Source organism: Mesocricetus auratus, unplaced genomic scaffold, assembly GCF_017639785.1.
Source record: "Mesocricetus auratus isolate SY011 unplaced genomic scaffold, BCM_Maur_2.0 Super-Scaffold_100004, whole genome shotgun sequence".
Taxonomy (NCBI): Eukaryota; Metazoa; Chordata; class Mammalia; order Rodentia; family Cricetidae; genus Mesocricetus; species Mesocricetus auratus.
In genome coordinates this window covers 86631779-86652281 of record NW_024429189.1, presented here as the reverse complement: position 1 = coordinate 86652281, position 20503 = coordinate 86631779, and the positions used below count along the sequence as shown (strand labels likewise).

The following is a 20503-nucleotide window of genomic DNA, read 5'->3' as shown; positions in this document are numbered from 1 at the left end:
CTGACCCCTTCCGTCTCCCTAGGCTTGTGCCATACTCAGGAGGGTATTCAACTTCAACCTAGCCTCTAGTTTCCCCCAGCTCCATGTCCTTTGGTTAACACCAGTGAAGGGGAAAAGCTGATGAGGAACTGTTTGTGGGCCATGGGATGGAGGTGCTAGAACTTCATGCTGTGTGCATCTGCTAATGCTTTTCATACATTGCTTCAAAGGTGTATATATATATATATATACACATATATATATATATGGAATGTATAAACTAATACATAATGTAGCTTCATATAGCAAATGTTTTAACTGTCTTAAGTATTAAAATGGTGTGTGTGTGTGTTTGTGAAGGACTCTTGTTTACAGCAATCAAAAAAGTGGCTAAAGCCGATGGTTGCACACACCTGTAATCCACACTTGTTGGGGGCGGGCACAGAGGAGGATGAAGAGTTTTGAGGCCAGTTTGGGCTGCATAGCAAGTCTGAAGCCCAGTTGAGCTACATAGGGAGACCCTGTCTTAAAAAGAAACGGGGGTGGGATTATCAAGATGGATCAGCAGGTAAAGTACTTGCTGTGCAAACTTATTGCTGTTACCTATGGGGGAAGGAGAACCGGCTTCCAAAAGCTGTCCTCAGACCTCCACACGCACTCCATGACGCACTTGCACGTGCGCAGGCACACACAGACACATGGGAATATATATATGCATATGTGTACACATATATATGATGAAATAAAAATGTAAAGACAGCATAAGAACAAAACAGCTCTAATGGCTTAGGCCTGCAATCCCAGCTAAACCGAGGCAAGAAAACTCCTAGACTTGCCTAGACTGTGGAGTAAACTTATGGTCAGCATGGGAAAGTTACTGAGACCCTGACTCCCAAGGTTTAAAAAGCAAAAGGAGGGCTGGGGTGCAGTTCAGTGGTAGAGCACTTGCCTAGCATGTATGAAGTCTTGGGTTCAATCCCTAACACATTAAAAACCAGAAAGAGAAAAACGTTTAGACACTGTATTAGTTTGAAGTATTATAACAAAATGCCACAGGCTGGGTGACATAAACAATAAAAATTGTTTCCTCACAATTCTAGAGGCAAAAAGTTCAAGATCCAGGTGTTAGAAAGGTCTGTCTATCTTTCGATTATAGTCTTCTCCCGTGTTTTTACATGGCCATCCCTTTGGGTGTGTCCTGTCTTAACCTCCTCATACAAGGACATCTGTCCTCTCAGATCCCAGCTGACTTACCTCCAAATACAGCTAGTGTCCTCAGATTAGGGTTAAGACATGAACATAAGTGACACTAATGTGGAGAGGAAGCACGTGACTTTGTTTCAAAGGAAACCTGATTCAGGGCATTGTGATACAGATAGTGAAAGACTGGGCTACACACATGCGCACACGCATGTACGCATATGAGACCCTCTTCTTGCAGGAAAGAAGCACTCACAGAGCAAGCAAGGGTGCGGGGGCGCCAGCTGGAGGAGCTTCGGACTTTCTTGCAGGATTCCGATGAGGTTCCCATTGATTGGCTGAGAGGGTTGGGGTGGTCACCTTCCTGGGGGCTCTCTGGAGGTTTGGGAAAGCAGAGCCCCTCCTGTTCTTGTGTTAGGTAGCTACATGGCTGAGGGAAAAGAACCTTGTGGCTCTGGACAGGGGTCAGCAGGACCCAACCACGATGCAAACACAGTTGCAGAAGCAGCAGAATTTCCAGGCTGAGCTGGATGCCAGTGTTCACCAGCAACAGGAGCTGCAGATGGTGAGGTTCCATGGGGTTTGGGGGCTACAGCCTAGGCTCCTGCACCCCTGCAGCTGGCTTTGAATGATAGTTGTGACAACTGCTGTCCTTTGCATGCTTTCTGTGTGCAGGTACTGTGCTAGGCTCTTAAAAACTGGCACCTTTCTGATAATTTTATACAAAGTATATTTGAATAATAAGACACAGCCCTGGAGCTCAAGATATCAAATAGACTATTGCTTTTTGTTGTTATTTGCTTATTTGTTTGTTTTGGTTTTAAACATTCCCTTCTCTGCCTGGAAAGGAATCCTGACTTCAGGCTGGTTACCCGATATCAAGTTCTTTGCTAAGTGTTCAGTTACCTCATTTAACTGATATCATTGCTACTCTGTTGCATGGAAGAGGACAAAGAGACTTAGATTAAGAAATTTGCCACCCATAATGCCAGCACTGTGAGGCTGAGACTGGACAGTAGTGAGTTAGAGGCCAGCTTGAGCAGTTTGAGCAAAACCCTGTCTCAAACAAAAGGGCAGGGAAGAAAGGAGGGAAGAGACAGCCTGGTGTGTAGGCCATCATCCTAGTACTCAAGATTACAGAGAACGCTGTGCAGCAAGTCTGAGGCCAGCTTGGCCTAAGTAGTGAGACTCTGTCTCAAAACAGAAAAAAGGAGGGGAAGTGGATACCAAGAGAGAAGAAGGGTGCTAGCATCCTTAACCCAAGATATATGTACAATGTATGGTAGGAGGGGCAGAGGCTGCTACAAGAAGGCCACCCGGCCTCAGAGACCATCCAGGAGCGACTTCAAGAACTAGGAGGCCTCTGGGCTGAGCTCCAGACCAACTGCCAGAGGAAAATGGCCAGACTACAGGGGGCCCTCAAGGTGAGGCTATGGGCTATAAAGCAACTGACTGGACAGGACTCTAGGACACATCCCCCTTCCCACTCTCTTATACTCTCTTACATTCTGTCCCAGGCTCTGCATCTACAGAAGATGCTGGAGAAACTGGAGAGCTGGCTAGAGTCCGTGGAAGCAGAGCTGAGAGTCCCTGTCAAAAGCCAGGACCTCCCTGGGGTGGGCAAGCTCCTGGGGGTACAGGGAGAGCTGGAAGCAACTGTCGAGAGTCAGACCAGGCAAGTGCAGGAGCTGCAGGGTCAAGCCCAAGCCTACGTTCAGGAAGGCCACAGCCTCGCCATAGGCGTGGAAGAGCGAGCCCAGCAGCTGCTTCGGAGGTAGACCGCCCAGGGCCCTGGTTTGATGCCATTGGCCTCCTTTGCCTGTCTTCTTGGAGGGGCATCCCTCCTGCCTCCTGCCTCCTATGCCTCCTGCCTCCTATGCCTCCTGCCTCCTATGCCCCCTGTGCCTCCTGTGCCTCCTATGCCTCCTGCCTCCTGCCTCCTGCTAGGGCATAGAGTAGGTGAGCACTGTGTTGTAGTCTAGTTTTAACACGGATGGCCATGACCTCCTCTGGTTCCCTTTCAGGTTCCAGAGCCTTCAGGAGCCCCTACAAGAGCGCCGGGCAGCCCTGGAAGCCCAGCACCTACTCTTGCAGTTCTTCCGGGACGCTGATGAGGAGATGGCCTGGGTTCAGGAGAAGCTGCCGTCTGCCACAGCCCAGGACTATGGCCAGAGCCTAAGCACTGTGAAGCACCTGCAGGAAAAACACCAGGTTCTGGTCCATGCTGGGAGGCTGGAGAGGGTTCCCTCGGAGCTGCTGGAGGCTCTCAGTCAAGAACAGGGCACAGAGACCCAGCAAAGCCTCTGCTTTGGGGAACATCTAGTTCCTTTGGAAATCCTGGGGTGGGGATTCCTTACAAGTCTGTAGGATCATTAGGCCCAACTCAGGGTGTGGGTTCCCCAATTGTTAGTACATCCCTGGTCCTTCCTCCATTGCAGAATTTGGAGAACGAGATCAGTAGCCACAAGGCTCTGAGTCAGGTGGTGATGGGTACAGGTCAGAAACTTGTGCAGGCCGGACACTTTGCAGCTGAAGAGGTGGCTGCCCGGGTGCAGCAGCTGGAGGTGGCTCTAGAGCACCTGCAGACAGAGGCAGCACAGAGGAGGAGGCTGCTGCAGCAGGCCCTGGAGGCCCAGCAGATTTTGATGGAGGTGAGAGGATGCTGTGGGGTGTCGGAACATGGGAGAGTGAGGGACTGAGAGGTGACTCCTTGTGCAGGCGGAGCGAGGCATCCCTTGCGTCCACTGAGCACCCTGGGCTCATTTGTTTCACTTTCACAGTTTCTTCCAAACCTGGGGGGGGGGCAGGTCTCAGCTCAAACTGTCGGAATCACTGGAATCCCTTGCAACTACATCTGAGCCTCCCCACAAACTAAACAAGTAACAAGAAATGTGAGCTGTGTACTCCCAGTGCCTAGAAGGCTGAGCTATATAGTGAGATCCTATCTCAAACAGAGTAATTAGAAACCAGGGATGGTGGCTCATGCTTACAGTACTCAGGAAGCAGAGGCAGGGGGTCCACTTCAAGTTCCAGGTCAACCAAGGCCTACAAAGTGAAACCCTGTCTCATAAGACAAAAAATAAATGAAAAGAAATGAGGTAAGGACTGTTGGCTAAAATTTGTATTTATTTACTTATTTTTAATATGCTTTTATTATACTAAATAGCAGCTCTGTCTCTGAGAAGCAAAAATGAATTGTTTTTATGTTACATGGAGAAAAAGGAAGGAATCACATGGAACTCTTAAAATGCTGACCCTCAGGGTCCTTCCAGTATAACACCTTCTGGAAGGTGCTGGGGAGGAGCCATGAGAGCTCTCCAATTTTCCCATGAAACTGGCTGAGGACACCCTCCCCAAGCCCACCCCATATTCCCTAACCGCACTCCGAACCCCTGAGGCTGGGAGCCCTCTGCTCAAGTCTCAAAGTGAAGTGCTGGGCCCAGGAAAACGAATTCCTGCTGTCACACTGTCTAGCTCCTGGAGGCAGGATCCTGGCTAGCTGAACAGGGTCATATTCTGGATTGTGAGGACCTGGGCCAGGATGCTGAGGTCACACAGGTTCTTCTGCGGCACCTGGAGGCCACCATGAGAGACTTGGAGGGGTTCAGGAGTCGCATTGAGCGACTACAGCAAATAGCAGCCCTTCTGGAGCGTGGGAAGAACCCAGGCAGGTATGCCAGAGCCACACTCCTGGAGAAGGACAGTGAGGAGGGTGTCCCTGCCACACAGGCAAAGGACACTGGTCCAACTTGGAGAGGGAGGGCTGTAGTCTATGGTGTCCTTTCTTCCTATCACAGTCCTAGGGTGCTATCCCAGCTGCAGGCTGTGAGGGAAGCCCATGCCCAGCTGCTGCAGAGGGCAGAGGGCAGGGGGCAGGCACTGCGTGAACAATTGCACCTACACCAGCTGGAGCGAGAAGCCCAGCTCCTGGATGCCTGGCTGACCGCCAAGTTGACTGCTGCTGAGTCCCAGGACTGTGGACAAGACCTAGAAGGCATCAAGGTGGGTTGGTCCTCAGCAGACCCAGGGGAGCAGAGGGAGAAGCTGCTTTAGGTGAAGGAGGCATACATTTGAGGATGGAGGACCCTGAGGGGTGAACAAGGGAGATGCTGCAGGAATGTGCAGTTCTAGAACTCCAGGGCTAAGTGATGCTGCAGCCACTGGTGCTGGCCCCTAGCGAGCTTGCACGACTGCCGGCAGAAGCTCTGCAATCTCTGGGCTTACACTCTTCCAGGTGATGGAAGCCGTATTTGGTGCTTTTAGCAGAGAAGTCCAGAGCCTGGGGCAGGCCAAGGTCCAGACCCTGAGGGAGCTGATGGCCCCCCTGGAAAGAGGAACACCCAGGTTCTATCCCCAGATTCAAGCCCAGAAGTATCGCATTCAGGCTGCTTGGGAGAGGCTGAGCAAGGCGGTAGAACTCCGTAGAGAGGTAGGCCATGTCTGGGGGAGCGTGAGCCGTGGAGTACAGCACAGCCCTGAGCAGGTTCTCCCTCGTCTCCCAGAACCTGGCTGCAGCCCGTGAGCTCCAGAGCTTTGAGCTGGCTGCCTCAGAGCTCCAAGGTTGGATACAGGAGAAGACCACCCTGCTGGAGGGAGAGTTCCGGGTCCACGGCCTGTCACCTGCACAGCCCCTGTGGCAGAAGCATAGGTGCCTGCAGGTAAAGGCCTCACCCAGGCCTGCTCACCCCAGCCGGTCTTCCTGCATAAGATCTATGTGCCTCAGTCCCTCATCAGAGGTGATAGGTAATGGCTGTCCACCCTGGGACCCGCCTCTGGGCCATTTCTCCAAGACATCAGATCCCTCTCCTCTGACCCAGGGACTTGGTACAGGTTTTAGAGCAGAACAAAGGGGTCTCCACAGGCCAGGCACCATTGAATGGGGAGGATGGCTTCCCGAGGAGTGGGGCCTGACCTCGTGTTCTGGTTGCAGAGAGAACTGACAGCTATTGAAAACCAGGTGGCAAGAGCACAGACGGAGGCCCATCGACTGGGCCAGCACTACCCCGTGGCTCAGGAGGGTCTGGCTGAGTGGCTCACCAAGGTGCAGGGAGTCCAGGCCAACCTGGAAGCTAAAGTCCAGGAATGGAGCCAGAAGCTGTCCCAGGCTACCCAGGGCCACACCTTTCTTGGGCGCTGTCGGGAATTGCTGTAAGCAGGGGTCCTATCCGTGGTTAGCTCAGCTCTGCCGTAGCCTGGCTGTGGGGATAGCATTCTGCCCTTGCCCCCAGGCTGCCTCACCAGCTCTGCTAGAAGCTCTTTTCTTGCAGAACGTGGTCTCGGGAGCTGCTTTCCTCCAAGGAGCTAGCTGAGGACGTGGTGGGAACCAAGCAGTTCCTTGAGCAGCATGAGGAACTGGACCAAGAAATTCAGGAGTGCTGCCTTCAAGCCCAGAACACACGGCAGGAAGGACAGCAGCTGCTAGACAACGGTCACTTCATGTCCCTGGAGGTGTGGATGGAGGGTGGGATGAGCCTCACTGCTGATGGAGGGAGAGGAGGACGACAAAGGCTTGGCTGTCCTGCTAACCCTGCCAGGGTGGGAGCTCTGCCCAGGCTCTCATGGCAGCAGCCCCTTCCTTCAGGTGGCAGAGTGTCTGCAGGAGCTGGAGAGACATCTGCAGGAGCTTCAGGTAGCACGGGACCTGCGTGGGCAACGCTTTGGGCAGAGCCAGGGCCTGCAGCGGCTCCGGCAGAGGCTGGAGCTGGCTGAGGCCTGGCTGGCCTCCCAGGAAGGCCTGCTGCTGGACCCCAGCTGTGGGGTAAGTGGAGGCAGATCTCGCTGTTCCTGCTCATGGGCCCCTGGGCTGAGAGTGGAGGGCAAAGGAGGGCCTGCACCCCAGAACTGAGCCACATACTCATTGCTCTCAGCGCTCGGTGACGGATGTGGAACGTCTGCTCTGCAGACACCAGGCCTTGGAAAAGCTACTGGAGGCCCATGAGGAGATGTTCACCCAGCTTCAGACAATGACAGAGGTTCAAGGGCTGGATGAGGGGGGCTGGGTGCACTGAGAAGAGGCATATGAGGTAGTTGGGGACAGTTCCTCAGTCTATAGGTTAGGGCTCCTGAGGGCAGTGAGGCCTCATGGAGTCTTCCTCAGGGCTTCTCCTTCAGGAAAACAACCACCCCAGCTACCCAAGGGCCCTGTGGAGAGGTGTAACCCTGTGGGCTAGCAAGGACAGAAGACTCCAAAGCTGAAACACAATCATAGAGGAGACCAGCATTCTTGGAGTGGGAGAAAACAGGGAAGCATTAAGGTTATGGTGTGTCTGTGCACACACACATGCACGCACACACGCATGCATGCACACGTGCGCACACGTGTGCACACACATACACACACACACAGAAACATACAATGTGCTAGCAGCCAGGTGGCCTTCCTGTGGAGGCTCTCTGAACTGGGGGTTGGTTGCACTTCTGACTGAGATGAGGGACCTACTATAGACTGTTATCCCTGGAGCATGTAGCCAGGCCACAGGGATTCACATTTTAGGCAGGCATATAGGGGCCAGGAGTTCTGGGGCCCACTAGAAATGAGGAATGAGTATCTCCCTTTTCTTGTCTATGTTGGACCTGACATCAGGACCCCTGCCTTGTATTTTCAGGAGGTGAAGGGCACTCATGTCATGGAGGGGCCTGTGAAACTTAAGCAGCAGCCTCCCACAGAGGGGATGCCGGTGAGTGCTAGCCCTCAGAGTAGGCAACTCCATGTTCAGTGGCCGTCTGGGCCTGACACTGTGATTACCAGTAGACTCCTGGGTAGCTTCCTAGGTGATTTCAAGAAAGGCCCATAGTTTCTATCCACAGGAGAGGTGAAGAGAAGGGGTCCCCCTCTTCCCCTTCTTGGTTGTCCTGTTAGCTTTCCTTGTCGCCTCTTTCCCGTGAAGACCATGGAAAGGCCTGGAGCCTGGGGCCTTCTTCCCTTGTCTTCCCCACAGCCCAGCACCAGCTTCTGGAACAGTAGCCATGGGATCATGGCAAGCAGAGCCCTGAGCCTGTTTCCGGATATGAGGAAGGCAGTGGGAGTGCTGGGTGGCACTGGGATAAGAGACCAGCCTCGGGTCCCGCGGGTGAAAAGCTGAGGTGGCCCCTGTGGCCCTGCACCTCATCTCTCCCTAGGAGCTGGCTTACGTAGCTCCCCTTACGCCTGAGCGTGAGAGACTGGAGAACAGGAAGCACACTTTCTCCCCAAGGTGAGGACTATAGGCCTGGCCTCTGACAGCAAGTGTGGCTGAGGGGCTGCAGGGAAGTGGGTTTACTGGGGCCTGTTTGGGAGGCAGGCTGAGCGTCAAAACAGAGATCTGTTTGCAGTACTAGCTGAAAAGCAGCCCTGGATAGCATGGCAGGTGGGCTGTAGAGAAGGAAGAAGGTGGGCCCCAAGCTCCCAGTGCAGTTTATATTTTATGTAGCTATGGGTTCTCACAGCTACTACCTCTAATGTCTAAAAGTGGAACTTGATGTTTTTCTCAAAGTACTTAAACTCTGAGAGGTTAAGAAACTCGAGCAAAATGACACAGCTAATTAGTAGCAGAGGTAAAGATTGTCTTGCCCTGTCCCTCTTGGAGTCTGTACTGGCCCCATCCACTCCAGCCAGGAACTTTGTGGGCTCCGTTCCTTTCTGGACTTCACTGGTAACTCTGAATGCTATATCCCGAGAGGTCTGGACTGTGGCCAAGCTCCCACCAGCAGGAAGAATGTGCAGAAAACACTCCTTGCCATTTGTGCCTTTCTGTGTCTGATGGGTTCTCTGTGGCGAGTGATGGGTGCCAGGGTTCCCTCCAGTCCATTGGCCCCAGCCTTCCTTGCTGTCATCACCTCCCCAGTTTCCACCCCAAGCCTCTTTGCAGAATCCCAAAGGGACCCCAAATCTCTCCACCTCCCTCCCTCACTGGCAGCACCTCCCTTCTCTGGGTCTAGGTGGGGAGCTCTCGAGGAGTCTGCTTGGTTTTACAGCCTAGAACTCAGGCCAGGTTCCCAGCTAAGAGTGGGGAGCTGTGCTTAAGGGGGGGATACTGGTGTACTGGTGTACCGGCTTTTTCTCTTAGCCCTGAGATGCTGAGTGGGCTGGCTGAGAGGCTCCACATGGGAGACCCTTGCTCCCACCCCTCAGAGAGCCAGAAATATTCACACCTCCACTCTTTAGAGATGACAGCAGAACCCAGGTACAAGACTCCCTTTCCCCAGACTCCTGCCCCTTACAGGGGCTCACTCCATCTCATCCCTGCCCAACCCACCCTCTACACCTGGGGAGACCCTGCTCTGCTGGTGACAGATCACCCTGGGTGTCCCGTCCCCCCCCTGCATACCACTGAAATGCTTTCCTGGACCGTCCTCCCTGTAGTCCTCACTAACTCCTGTTTCCTTCCTGAGACAGCAAAGCCTCAGCCATTGCTTGCATCTCTGTTCTTTACCTCCATCCTGTCTTGATTCTGTCCCTGATCAGGGCCAAGGCATCAGCATGTCCAGGCCCATGGCAAGCAGTATAAAGGCTGAGGGATGAGTCAGGTTGAATACAGGCTCTTCTTTGGCATCCTCACCCCTGTGTGGATCCTGACTTCATTCAGATGCTCAGGCATCTCACCCATGTCTTTCCTATCTCCAGGCTAGAGGGCTTCAGACCGCTAAAAATGGGGGCATTTGGAAGAGGATGTGAACACTTCCCACACACACATGGGTCTTCAGGTCCAGTGTAGCAATGTCCTATATCTAGGCTGATGCACAGCTGTGTGCCTGGAGGCTCTCATGATGCTACAGCAGGTGACGGCCACACTGTGGTTTCTGGCATAGCTATCCACCTTTCTTTCAGGACTCCTGAACTCCAGCTTGACTCAGATGGTGTGTTAGATGAAAAAACAGGACTTGTTCTAGACAGATTAGTTTCTGGTGGTCCTGGGAGTGAGCCGAGGGCATCGTGCACATACCCTACCATGGAGATAAAGCCTTGGCTATCTTGAACTTTACAACTCACTAAGTTATCTAGACTGGCCTTGAAATTACTTTTGTAGCCCAGACTGGCTTTGAACGTGTGATCTGCCTGCCTCGGTCTCCTGAGTAGCTGGGATTACATTTCAAACATCCCAGCTACATTTCCAGGGCAGGGCCTGAGAATCACTTGTCTGGCTGACAGAGCTTGCAGGGCCTGAGAATCACTTGTCTGGCTGACAGAACTTGCAGGGCCTGAGAATCACTTGTGTGGCTGACAGAGCTTGCAGGGCCTGAGAATCAAAGTCATTACATCCCACGCATCGCACAGCTCCTACAGTAGGAGCAGGTGGGGTGTCCCCGGGAGGCAGAGGGCTGAACACCATGTTTAGGGGGGATTCTGTGGTGTATGTTCCTAATCTCTGTTCTCCCCAACAGGTCTGAGCCTTGATATGAATCCTGGGGCAACACCAAACCTTGGGGCTACAAGTGAAGACAAACTAGGGAGCCACTGGCCCCCAGGCACCCTTCCCCGGCTGCTGAGGACCAGCTTCTAGAAAACAGCCCCCGTTACAGGATAAGTGCTGCTGTTGTCATGTTGATCCCGGCTATGACTGATGATGCTGAATCTTTTTACCCCAAGGTCTCTGTTTGGACAAAGATGGGAGTCTGACAATCTGGACAGGGCTGGAACTTCCATGCTAGTGGCCTCTTGGAAAGATGCCCCGTGAAACTAATAGCCTGATACAACCAGATAATCTTGGGACAGCGCCACCCAAGCGCCTCCCATTTATAAGAGCCCCTGTAACATGACACATTGTCCCTGTCATGCACCAACACTGTCCCATGATGAGTCCTTCCTAGGGGTGAGCTAGGCCACCCCTAAGTACTGAATGATGGCCTAGCAACTCTGCTTGCAGCCTAGACTCTCATACAGGCTGCTGACAGGCTTAGTGTCACCTCTGGAGATTCCAGACACACATCCTTGCAGAATTGGGCTCTGGAGCAGCACTTGGTGACACTGGTCTTCAACTCAAAGCAGAAAGGGAAGGAGTGGAATGGAAGGTCAAAGGTTCCCAGGTAGGAATCCCGCCAGGTATCTGGGCCATCACTCAGGCCTGCACTGTTTGCGCCGTCTCCGCCGCTGCACGGCCTGGTGCAGGGCTTCCCGCAACCGTTCCTGGTTGTTGCAGATGTTGTAATGTGTAAGGCGTAACAACTTGTCCACATCCTCCTGGCTGTAGGTCACTTTTGTGTAGTGGTATGGGGAATCAGAGGATGACAGGTTCACCTTCCCAGCAGCCTTCTCCTCCACTGTCCGTGGCACCCCTGTGGAGAGAGGACAATCAGGCAGGAGGCCTGGGGCACCTGCACTGAGGCAGCCTGAAAGAGGGGGGGCCACGGCTCACCAGGGGCCGAGTGGTCCTGGAAGGAGTCATTAACCAGAGGGAAGTGCAGTACAGCTGGGGCCTCGGGCTGCGTGGGGTCACAGAACACATGGCACTCCTGAGGTTGGCGCTGCTCCTCGGGGCTGGGAGAGATGGGTGGGAAGGGGATGCCCTGCTCCTGGCAGAACCGGCTCACAAGCTGCAGCTGCTGCTGGGCAGGAGAGGGGGCATTAGAGGACCAGTGTGCAAGGCTGACTATACAAGGGCTTTACTAAGACGCACAGGACTTGGTGCTCAAAGACCAAGTTGGAGACTCCAGTGGACCCAGAGTCCCACAGTCTGACTGTGCTCCCCTGAGTTAGTGGCCAACAGCCCTCTGAAAACAGAGCCATCCAAAAGCAGCAGGTATGTCAGGATCGGCAAAGAACTGTGGTACAGGACAGGTGAAGATATCCCAGCTACTCCACCCCACTCCCAGAGCAGAGTTAACTTCCCCCAGTAAGGGGTGCCACTGCCATACCCCCCAATGGAAGCTAGGCCAGATACTGGATCCTAAGCAGTTCTCATCAGGTTCCTAGAAGACAGGCTAGCCAACCTGAAAGGCTCCATGGAGGTTATAATCCAGTGACAAGATGAGGTCCACATCCCGTGTTGGCTTCAGGAGGGGTGGGCAGCTAGTATTGATGAAGTAGCCAACATCCAGGAGGCAGAGGTGGGGCTCCATGGGTGTCAGCTGGTTGGGGAATCCATCCAGTTTGGTAGCTACAAAGGTTTGGGGTGAGAGAAGTCCCCGGTTCCCACAAATCCTGCCAAGGCAGCATATCTCAGGGAGAGGAAAGGTGGTGGTGGGGTGTCCTAAGGCTAAGGATGCTGGAGAGCCGGGCTGAGCCGGGAGAGCCGGGTGGGATGTGTACCTTTCCAGGTGGAGAAGTGAGGGTGATGGAAATAGTCCTTGTGGAAATGGAGGCCCCGCATGAAATTGTGGGTGGCCTGGGCAAGCGGCCGCTTTGTCAGGAGATCGGTGAAGAACTCGGCGATCCTGCCAGCTGTTTTCGGTGGTTCTGTGATCTTCAGATGGGGGACCCGCTCTTTGTCTGCACAGGCAAGAGTGGGGGTGAGGTGACGGTGACATTAGGAAAAGGAGGTCTCTGATCCTTTGTCCCAATCTCTGTGGGGACCCTAGAAGGGAAGCAGTTGAGGTCTACAATGTCTCAGACACTCCCAACTGGCAGCCCATCTCTCTCCTAGAGAAAGCCTAAACACCTACCCAGGCTGGCCTGATCCTGGGACCAGCAGTCCCAGAACTGGCTGGGTTCAGAGGCCCAGTACAAGCTGTCTTGGAGGCTGGCTGCAAACAGGTTGCTCCAGATACCTGAGAAAAGGGCATCAAGTGAAATGTCCTCACCTGCTGTTACAGTCTGAACCCACCCTCCCTCTGGCTGAGGTGGGCAAGGTGAGGGCCTCCCTTTCACCCAGGCCCCTTTCCCAAGCCTCCCATTATCTAGCCTCCTCACCTTCCAGGAAGCATATGCGGGACTCAGGGAGCTGCTTCACCAGTCGCCCCATGAAGAACTCGGAGCCAAAGAGCTCAGAGGGGATGAAGGCCCCATACTTGGGAAAGCCAACTTCATAGGGAGAGAACTCACACCATTCTGTGAGGACACACACACCTCAGCCATGGAGCCCAGAGAGAGACCTTGAGTCCTGGACACCCACCAGGGGCTTTACTTCAGCTCAGGGGACCAGAACACTCAGGCCTTGTTACAAGCATGGGAATTAAGGTCTCTTCTCCCATCCCAAGGGTGTAAAGAAGCTGGCAAGATGACAGTCTTTGGTACTCAGACCAGGAGAAGTGGGCATCAGATTCACTTCTTACATACAGGACTAGACACACTGTACCCTACCACCCATAAGAGTACAGGCCCCAGCTCCGAAGCTACTCACCCCCAAATTCAAAGGTGGTCAGGCCCCGCTCCTTGCTGTTGAGGGCACAGTAGATAGGCAGAGGGTTCTGGCCTCGACTCAGAGCCTCCCGCTGATCTGAGAGTTTGTGTTCATGGGGCTGAGGGAAAGAGGACTTGGCCTAAGCCCTCAGCTTCCTGATGCTAGCTGTCTTTCCCACATATCACTCAGGGATGCATCCCTCTCCAGACGGCTTCATCTTAGCTTTACTTACCCAGGGCCTACTCTCCCCGTACCTCATCATGCAGCAAGGCCTCATTGATGAGGGCCCACAAGTTGGTGAAGCAGGTTGGGTGGCCCAGACGGGTACGCTCAGCCAGCTCCTGCCGGTACCTCCACAGCTGTCTGGGGGCCAATGCACCCAGTTTGCTCTTTGTCACCTGGGTCTTTAGCAACTCGGTGGGCCCTGCCAGGTCCTTCTGAGACCACTCTGGGTCCTCATAGAGGTTGGCCAATGCCCTGAGGAAAGCCAAAGCTTAGGAGTAGGGGAATGCTGTCACCAAAGGACCCATCTGGACTTCACATGTCTTTGACTTTCTCTTGAAGGCCAACGGTCTGGCCAGCACCTCCTTGTTCCCTGGAGCACACTGTGCTCTACTGCCAGCATTTCCCCAGCCCATGCAGTTTTCACAGGGGCCGTGGGCCTTAGGAAGTCCTTTCACTACATTATACCAGCTAGCTGCAGCCTCCAGCACTCAGCCCCCAACCAGCTCACCAGGTGGATCCTGAGGCTCCAGTGATGTAGGAGATGCAATCCAGGAGACCAAGCTCCCTCAGGCCAGCCAGCTGCCCGTATAAAGAAGTCATGGCCCGGATGCCACCACCAGTGGCCATAACAGCAATCACGGGGACCTGGAAGAGGATAGCCAGGTTCAAAAAGGCCTGAGGAGTAGAGAAAGCCGTACTCTGGGAAGAGCTCGTGATTGCCAAGGGGCCAGGCAGTCAAGATGTGATCGAGTCTTGGGGCCAGCTCTCAGTCAGTCCTGTTGAGACCTAGTCAGAAAACAGCCTCCCAAAGGCCTCACTGCTTCAAACATCAGGGCTCCAGAAGTATAACCCAACAAGTGCCAGGCCACAAGGAGCCTGAGATTACTTTCTGGAAGCCTGCAAGGTCCTGCTCTCCAGTGCTGGAATTCATTCTGCTAGGAGCCAACTCAGGCTGGTTTGGCCCTCAGGGACCATTCTGAGCCAAGAGACCATCCTCATACCAGGTGTGTTTCAGTCAAGTCACCTCACTCATCAGTCAGGTGGGGGACCAAAACACAGGGAAGACAGGTCAGCCTGTGTGGAGACTCCCATCTGTGAGCTGCTGGTGCCTCATGTATCACCCTGATAGCATCGAGGAAGAGGAACAGGGCAGGCAGAGCTTGCCAGTGACAGCCCCGAGCTGATACCAGCTCTGGGCCCTGGGCCAAAGCAGTCATGAGGAAAACGCTGCCCAGTTGTGCTCAGCTCCCAGACCTCATCCTCTTGCAAGTCTTGGTCCAGCTGTAAGGCCTTTTTCAGGGCGGCGGCCACCACCCGCTTCCTCCTGCTCAGGAAGGCCTGCTCCTCGGGGCAGAGCCCACAGCCCAGCCGCACAGCCAGCTCCTTTGGTCTGGAGAGAAGGAAGAGACCCAAAAGCAGTTCTCAGCCCCACCACAGAACACGAAACTGGTTGCTTCATCTGCCAGGCCCTTGTTCCCTCTCAGCCCCTCCCAGTCCTCACCACCACCTGCTGTGGAGTAAGGGGAAGGAGAACCCAGGGCCATGCACACACCGTGGCTGAGGTAAAGCAGACCATGGGTCTAGGGCTGGGTATCCTCCAACTCAACTCTGTCCCTCACCCACAGCTCCAAAAATGATGACCGGGGACAGAAAACAAGGCCCACTGCCCCCACCTTTGTGATGAAAAGCCACCCTCTTCTGAAAGGCATTTAAGGTCCCTCCCTCCTCAACAGCCTCCATGGCGAGGGCATCCCTCCCCATCCTCTTTGTGTCCTCCATGGCGAGGGCATCCCTCCCCATCCTCTTTGTGTCCTCCATGGCGAGGGCATCCCTCCCCATCCTCTTTGTGTCCTCCATGGTGAGGGCATCCCTCCCCATCCTCTTTGTGTCCTCCATGGCGAGGGCATCCCTCCCCATCCTCTTTGTGTCCTCCATGGTGAGGGCATCCCTCCCCATCCTCTTTGTGTCCTCCATGGCGAGGGCATCCCTCCCCATCCTCTTTGTGTCCTCCATGGTGAGGGCATCCCTCCCCATCCTCTTTGTGTCCTCCATGGCGAGGGCATCCCTCCCCATCCTCTTTGTGTCCTCCATGGTGAGGGCATCCCTCCCCATCCTCTTTGTGTCCTCCATGGTGAGGGCATCCCTCCCCATCCTCTTTGTGTCCTTGCTCATTGTCCTGCTTATCTGGACAGACACTGATCCTGGATTTCCCAGGGTGTGTGCTGGGCAGGGCACAGGGCTCATCCCGCACTGTAGCAAATCTAGGTGGGAACAGTAAGAACAGCCTGTCCACATGAAGCCTCCTCCTGATGCACAGTCCCATGCACCCAGGAACTGCTGCATCCCCGCTCCAGGCAGACTGACCTTCACCACCCCTGCTCTCCCATTTCCCAGGCAGGCTCTCACCCTTCTTCCTTCTTCAGTTCCAGCCTCATCAGTGGCTCCTGAAAACCATGAGTACCATCATCAGAAAGGCTGGCTACGGCTACCCCACTGTGGCGTTGGTGCACCCCAGACCACCCTTGGGCCCCAAGCACTTTCACAGGATCCATACTCCACCCACTGGCCAGGGGCATGGCCTAAAGGGAGAATCAGCCACAAAAGCAGGGTGATTGCTCCAAGGCTAGGCCAATGACAGCCCCGCCCACAAACCCAGCTTCTCTTCCTGACCAGTACCTGGCACGTGGGGAAGACGAGTCTCACCAACTGCGAAGAGGGTACTGCGCGTAGTGGTACCTTCAGTTGCTCGTGGGGGTCATCCTTAGCAGTAGGGGAGAAAGGACCCCCACGGGTCATTACTCCTTTCTTAGCAAAGATCCCACCAACTCCCTGTGGCAGGGACACAACAGTAGGGAAGGGAACAGGAGGCTAACATCACCCCAAATGTGACTGGGCAGGGAAGCACAGGTCACGTTGGGAGGGTTTCTGGGAGTGGGGAGGGTCTCAGGAGCAAGACACACTACCTGCAGATGAACACTCAGCTCTTGCTCCCAGCAGGTTGGGTAATGGAAGAGGAAAGACCCGGTGCCCACAGAGGCATCCTGTGGGCCCTCACAGGCCCCAGAAACCACAAGCTGAACTCTGTTGTCTGACCCTAGAAACAGAAACCAGAGTGAAAACTCAGGACGGGCTCTCTGTCTACCGAATTCCTTATCAAGGCTGCAGGGAAGTCCCTCTGACATGGTCCAGGTGGAGAGATGGAGCCCAGGGGAGTCCCAGCATGGACTTGCCTCCCAACTTTTGCAGCCAGTACAAGGCCACACCTTAGAAAGGAGGACGAGACAGGAAGAAAGGAAGAAGGGCTGCCTAAGGATGATGAACTCACCCCCTGGGTCTCCTGTCTTCTTCAGCTGAACATGCAAATGGGAGAGCTCCCGAGCCTGTGGTTAAGAGAACCCCTGAGCTTCTCTGGGACCCTACATTGTGGGTTCCTGGTCCCTGCTCCCCAGAACACTGTTACACTTAGTACCCTCAGTCACTAAGCATTTGCTTGACATTTACTCCCTTGGGGAACGTGTATACCAAGGTCCCCAACTTGGCCGATATGACCCAGGCTGTGCAGAGCCTATTCAAGTCTGAGAGGGGAAGAGCAGACAGCAGAGCAATAAGCTACGAGGGGGAAGCCCCAGGCTCCTCACTCACCACTAGGATGCCATTGCTGACGAGCTGTTCCTCACGGCCTGTCCTGGAAAGAGGCCCCCAGTGACTGTCTGCAAGAGCCCAGGCACTCCTCTACCAAGGAGGGTACCAGCCTTGGTGAGCTGTCACCACCCTTCCCAGAAGGAAGCTCTCAACTGCCACCCACCAGGCTCCCCCGAGCCCTACTCACAGAGTCTGCAGCCGAAATTCAACTTCCAGGCATCCGTCCTCCTGAAAGAGAAGCAAAGTTAGAGGGACTGGCAACCTAGATGGCAGTGGAAGATGCTGAGGCCATAGAGCTGGGGAAGGACCACTGTCCCTTTCCAGGTCACTCTGTCCACACTCCTTGGACTGTTCCCAGGAAACTGTGCTTCTGATCAGAAGGTGAGCTGGGGACAGGGCGCTCCTTGGTGAAAAGCTGACTGGGATCCCTGAAGCAGGGAGATTCTGAAGTCCTATCCTCAGAATTGGGGTGCCCCCACTTCCCTGAGCATACTACACCTGAGTGCTCAGTGAGAAACTCTGGCGCCGAGACTCCCCAGCTCGCAGAGTCCCCACGTCAAACAGCACTGACAGCACAGGGTCATCTTTGGTCACTAGGTCCTGGTCAAAGACTTTCAGTTCCACAACATTCTGGAAGAGGCAGAGGGGAGGTGGCTTATATGGGATGGAGTGGGATGAGCGGGAAACTATATGTGGCAATGGGGCACAGGGAAAAGGGCAGGCTCATACTTGATGCTTGGCTACCTTGAGCTGCCTGTGGATCCGGAAGTGGAAGTTCTGATTCCAGACAGGGTTTCTGCTGTTCTTGACTGTGCGTGTCTGGAGCGTGTGGCTGGAGGCCGTGGGCAGGCTCAGAGTCACATAGCAATCAGAGGATGTCACTGCAGGAAGGAGGAGCACGTGTCTTATAATGAACAAGAACCCTCCCCTGCCCACCATTGACTCTACTTCCTTCTTCCTGAGATACTGTGTCCACAGGGCTGAGTCTTCTGCCACTGTGGGGACCCTTCTCTCCAGGAGACCCCTGCAGCCCCGTCTTCTTCGCAGCCCCTCGCACTGGTACTGATTACTCTCAATCAGCCCTCAGCTGTTCTCCGAGCTCAGAGAATGGCCAGGGAGGCAGTGTGCTTACCTAGGTCCTTGGAAGGCAAGCCATTAGCCTGGAGGACACGTACAGTGAGCAGGCATGTCCCTGCCACCTTTGCCTGCAGACAGATGGGGCAGGTTTGCTATCAGTGGATGGGGCCAAATGTGACAGGGCCACAGGGGAGGTTGGGACAGTCTCTCAAGGTTTAACTCTCTACCAAAAGATCCAGGTCCACCTGAACCCATCAGAATCCTGGAGTGACAAGAGACACTGTATCTGCGTGATGACACCTTCTCATAATTAAACACCACACTGCGCCAGCTTCATACCAAGGGCTCAGCATATATTTACTAAACTGTCACACATCCTATGAAGGGTGCTATGACAATGGGCGACTGTGAAAGGACGCTGAGGCCAGTCTCTTGAGGCCTGATTAGGATTGAACACAGGCAAGATGGCTTGTTAATGGTGCACACTATTTCTAGGTACGGTACCTTTTTCTTTATCCCATTGCCTCACCACCCCACCCCACCCCAAGGAGCTTTGAGGCTAGTCTGAGGTGTCAAGGGACAGAATACATTGGGGCTTACGCACCATGAGTGAGTTGCAACCTGTGCTATCTGCCCCTTCCTGGGAATGGATTCTGCAGGATCAGGACGGCATCTCCCCCTCCCAGCCCCCCCCCCCCCCCCATCGCCATCCTCAAGATCTGATGGTCTCTAGAGCTCCTTCCAAATCCCCTCTGCTCCATGTGCTAGGGCAGAGGAAGCCTGTGCCACCTGGCCCTTTTGGCCTTCAACCGTATCTCTAGAAAGGTGCCAGTGGTCAAGTTCAGGAGCAGAGCAGAGCTGAGGAAGTTCATCATGGGTTCCCACATGCCAAGTAACCAAGTCAGAGGCATGGAGCAGGTACTTCTCTCTAAGCCCCAGGACAGTGGATAAGAAAGATCCTCAGGGTTCCCAGGGTCCAAATCCAGGGAGTTCTGCCTGGAACCCATTCCCAGGACGAACCCCATCCCAGTTCTGGCCTTGCCCCCGGCTTCCACTGCCTGGTCCTGAAGCTGGAAAGCATCCTCCCCCTGCTTAGAGAAGCCCACAGCTCCTCTTAGAAACAGTAGCCACTGGGCCCTGGATGGGGACCAAGTCAGAAAAGGAAGCCCAGTGCCCTATGGAGCCTTACCAGAGCCATGAGACCAAGTCCACAGGAACAGGAGTGATGGGGCAGTAGCCACAGGACCAACAACTGTCAGCTTTAAACCCAGAGCCAAGGTGAACCAACTGGCCACACATTCCTCTCAAACCCCTCCCACAGACTCCTCCGCTCCACCCAAGCCCCACACCCACTGCTGACCCAGCCACCTGCCCAGGAAGTGAGACACCTTAGGCCAATGCTGGAGCCAGTGACACCTGCAGTTAGCCATAGGCTCCCTGAAGCCCCACTCTCCCAACCAGTCCTAATTTAGAGGGAGGGGGTTCCTAACACAGCTTGCTGTCGTAAGCTGAGCAGGTCAGCAGACCGTGGCCCCCCAAACAGCAGTGGACAGTGGAGCGGGCATCGCGTTGTCGTGGGGCCTTTCGCAACCTTCCCCGTGCCAGTACGACAGGAATGCCCAGTCTGAACTGGAGCCCTGGGCAATCTCAGAAGAGTACCTCAGGCCCCATCGCAACCCTGAAGGGGAGTGGCTTTCACATAAAACAGTTCTTCAAAGCCGTGTCTAGGCTGCCTCCACCCGTGGAGCTGGGTGACCAGAGATGAGGCCTGTGGGTTGGCATGCAGGGATAGGGGCTCTCCCTGCTCTTCAGCTGGTGAGAAAGGAGTCTGGGTGTGGAGATCAACTCCTTCCTCAGAGAACAGCTCAGGAAGAATGTGGTTCCCATCCTTCTTGTTTATACTTGTAGAACAGGGGCCACCTCAGGGCTCCAGACCCACCAGCTTCTCTGGAACTAGGGCAGGAAAAGCAAACAGTCTGGGACCAAGCTAGAGACAGCATTGGTGGCCCTGAGTCAAGCAAGTCCCAGCCAGCCAGTTGTGACACATCTGTTGCAGGTAGCATCCCAAGCCTGGACCTGGCTTGCACACCTCAACGAGGGTCACCTTGAAACTTTTACCTGAACAT

At 54.4% G+C, this 20503-nt stretch overlaps 2 protein-coding genes across 3 annotated transcripts in view; one reads left to right on the top strand and one right to left on the bottom strand.

Annotated features, from left to right (window-relative positions):
* Positions 1-11333, top strand: part of Sptbn5 (spectrin beta, non-erythrocytic 5) — a 43517-nt gene extending 32184 nt beyond the window's left edge. Inside the window, 18 exon segments of the mRNA XM_040746083.1 lie at positions 1421-1502; positions 1598-1744; positions 2466-2603; positions 2697-2953; positions 3204-3390; positions 3618-3830; positions 4654-4850; positions 4977-5181; positions 5414-5608; positions 5682-5837; positions 6110-6327; positions 6447-6627; positions 6761-6937; positions 7047-7151; positions 7785-7856; positions 8118-8204; positions 8299-8372; positions 10540-11333. Coding sequence (XP_040602017.1) covers positions 1421-1502; positions 1598-1744; positions 2466-2603; positions 2697-2953; positions 3204-3390; positions 3618-3830; positions 4654-4850; positions 4977-5181; positions 5414-5608; positions 5682-5837; positions 6110-6327; positions 6447-6627; positions 6761-6937; positions 7047-7151; positions 7785-7856; positions 8118-8204; positions 8299-8372; positions 10540-10552 — 2704 coding nt within the window. The 3' untranslated portion in view covers positions 10553-11333.
* On the bottom strand, positions 10857-20413 carry Pla2g4b (phospholipase A2 group IVB). 2 transcript variants are annotated; one of them, XM_021230718.2, is made up of 20 exons: positions 19567-20413; positions 18433-18505; positions 18045-18181; positions 17799-17930; positions 17488-17528; positions 17301-17343; positions 16984-17038; positions 16622-16752; positions 16335-16418; positions 16065-16102; positions 14913-15048; positions 14167-14303; positions 13688-13910; positions 13434-13551; positions 13004-13141; positions 12757-12861; positions 12404-12583; positions 12085-12251; positions 11511-11697; positions 10857-11430 (listed from the first exon to the last, which is right to left on the bottom strand). In XM_021230718.2, the coding sequence occupies exons 1-20, from the start codon at positions 19573-19575 to the stop codon at positions 11210-11212; spliced, it is 2355 nt and encodes a 784-aa protein (XP_021086377.1). In that variant the 5' UTR covers positions 19576-20413; the 3' UTR covers positions 10857-11209. The 2 variants fall into 2 exon arrangements, with proteins under 2 accessions (XP_021086377.1, XP_040602015.1); XM_040746081.1 differs by lacking the exon at positions 19567-20413 and having other exon boundaries at positions 16335-16487; positions 18045-18439.
* Between the last annotated feature and the right edge of the window lie 90 nt (positions 20414-20503).

What these genes read in the sequence shown, in the direction of transcription:
- Pla2g4b (XM_040746081.1), bottom strand. Translation starts at nt 18,239, where the DNA reads ATGGTGGGCAGGGGAGGGTTCTTGTTCATTATAAGACACGTGCTCCTC. An exon ending in GTTTCTCACTGAGCACTCAG is followed by an intron (nt 17,529 to 17,798) that starts GTGTAGTATGCT and finishes CTTCTCTTTCAG; the next exon opens with GAGGACGGATGCCTGGAAGT. An exon ending in TCACTTCTCCACCTGGAAAG is followed by an intron (nt 12,252 to 12,403) that starts GTACACATCCCA and finishes AAACCTTTGTAG; the next exon opens with CTACCAAACTGGATGGATTC.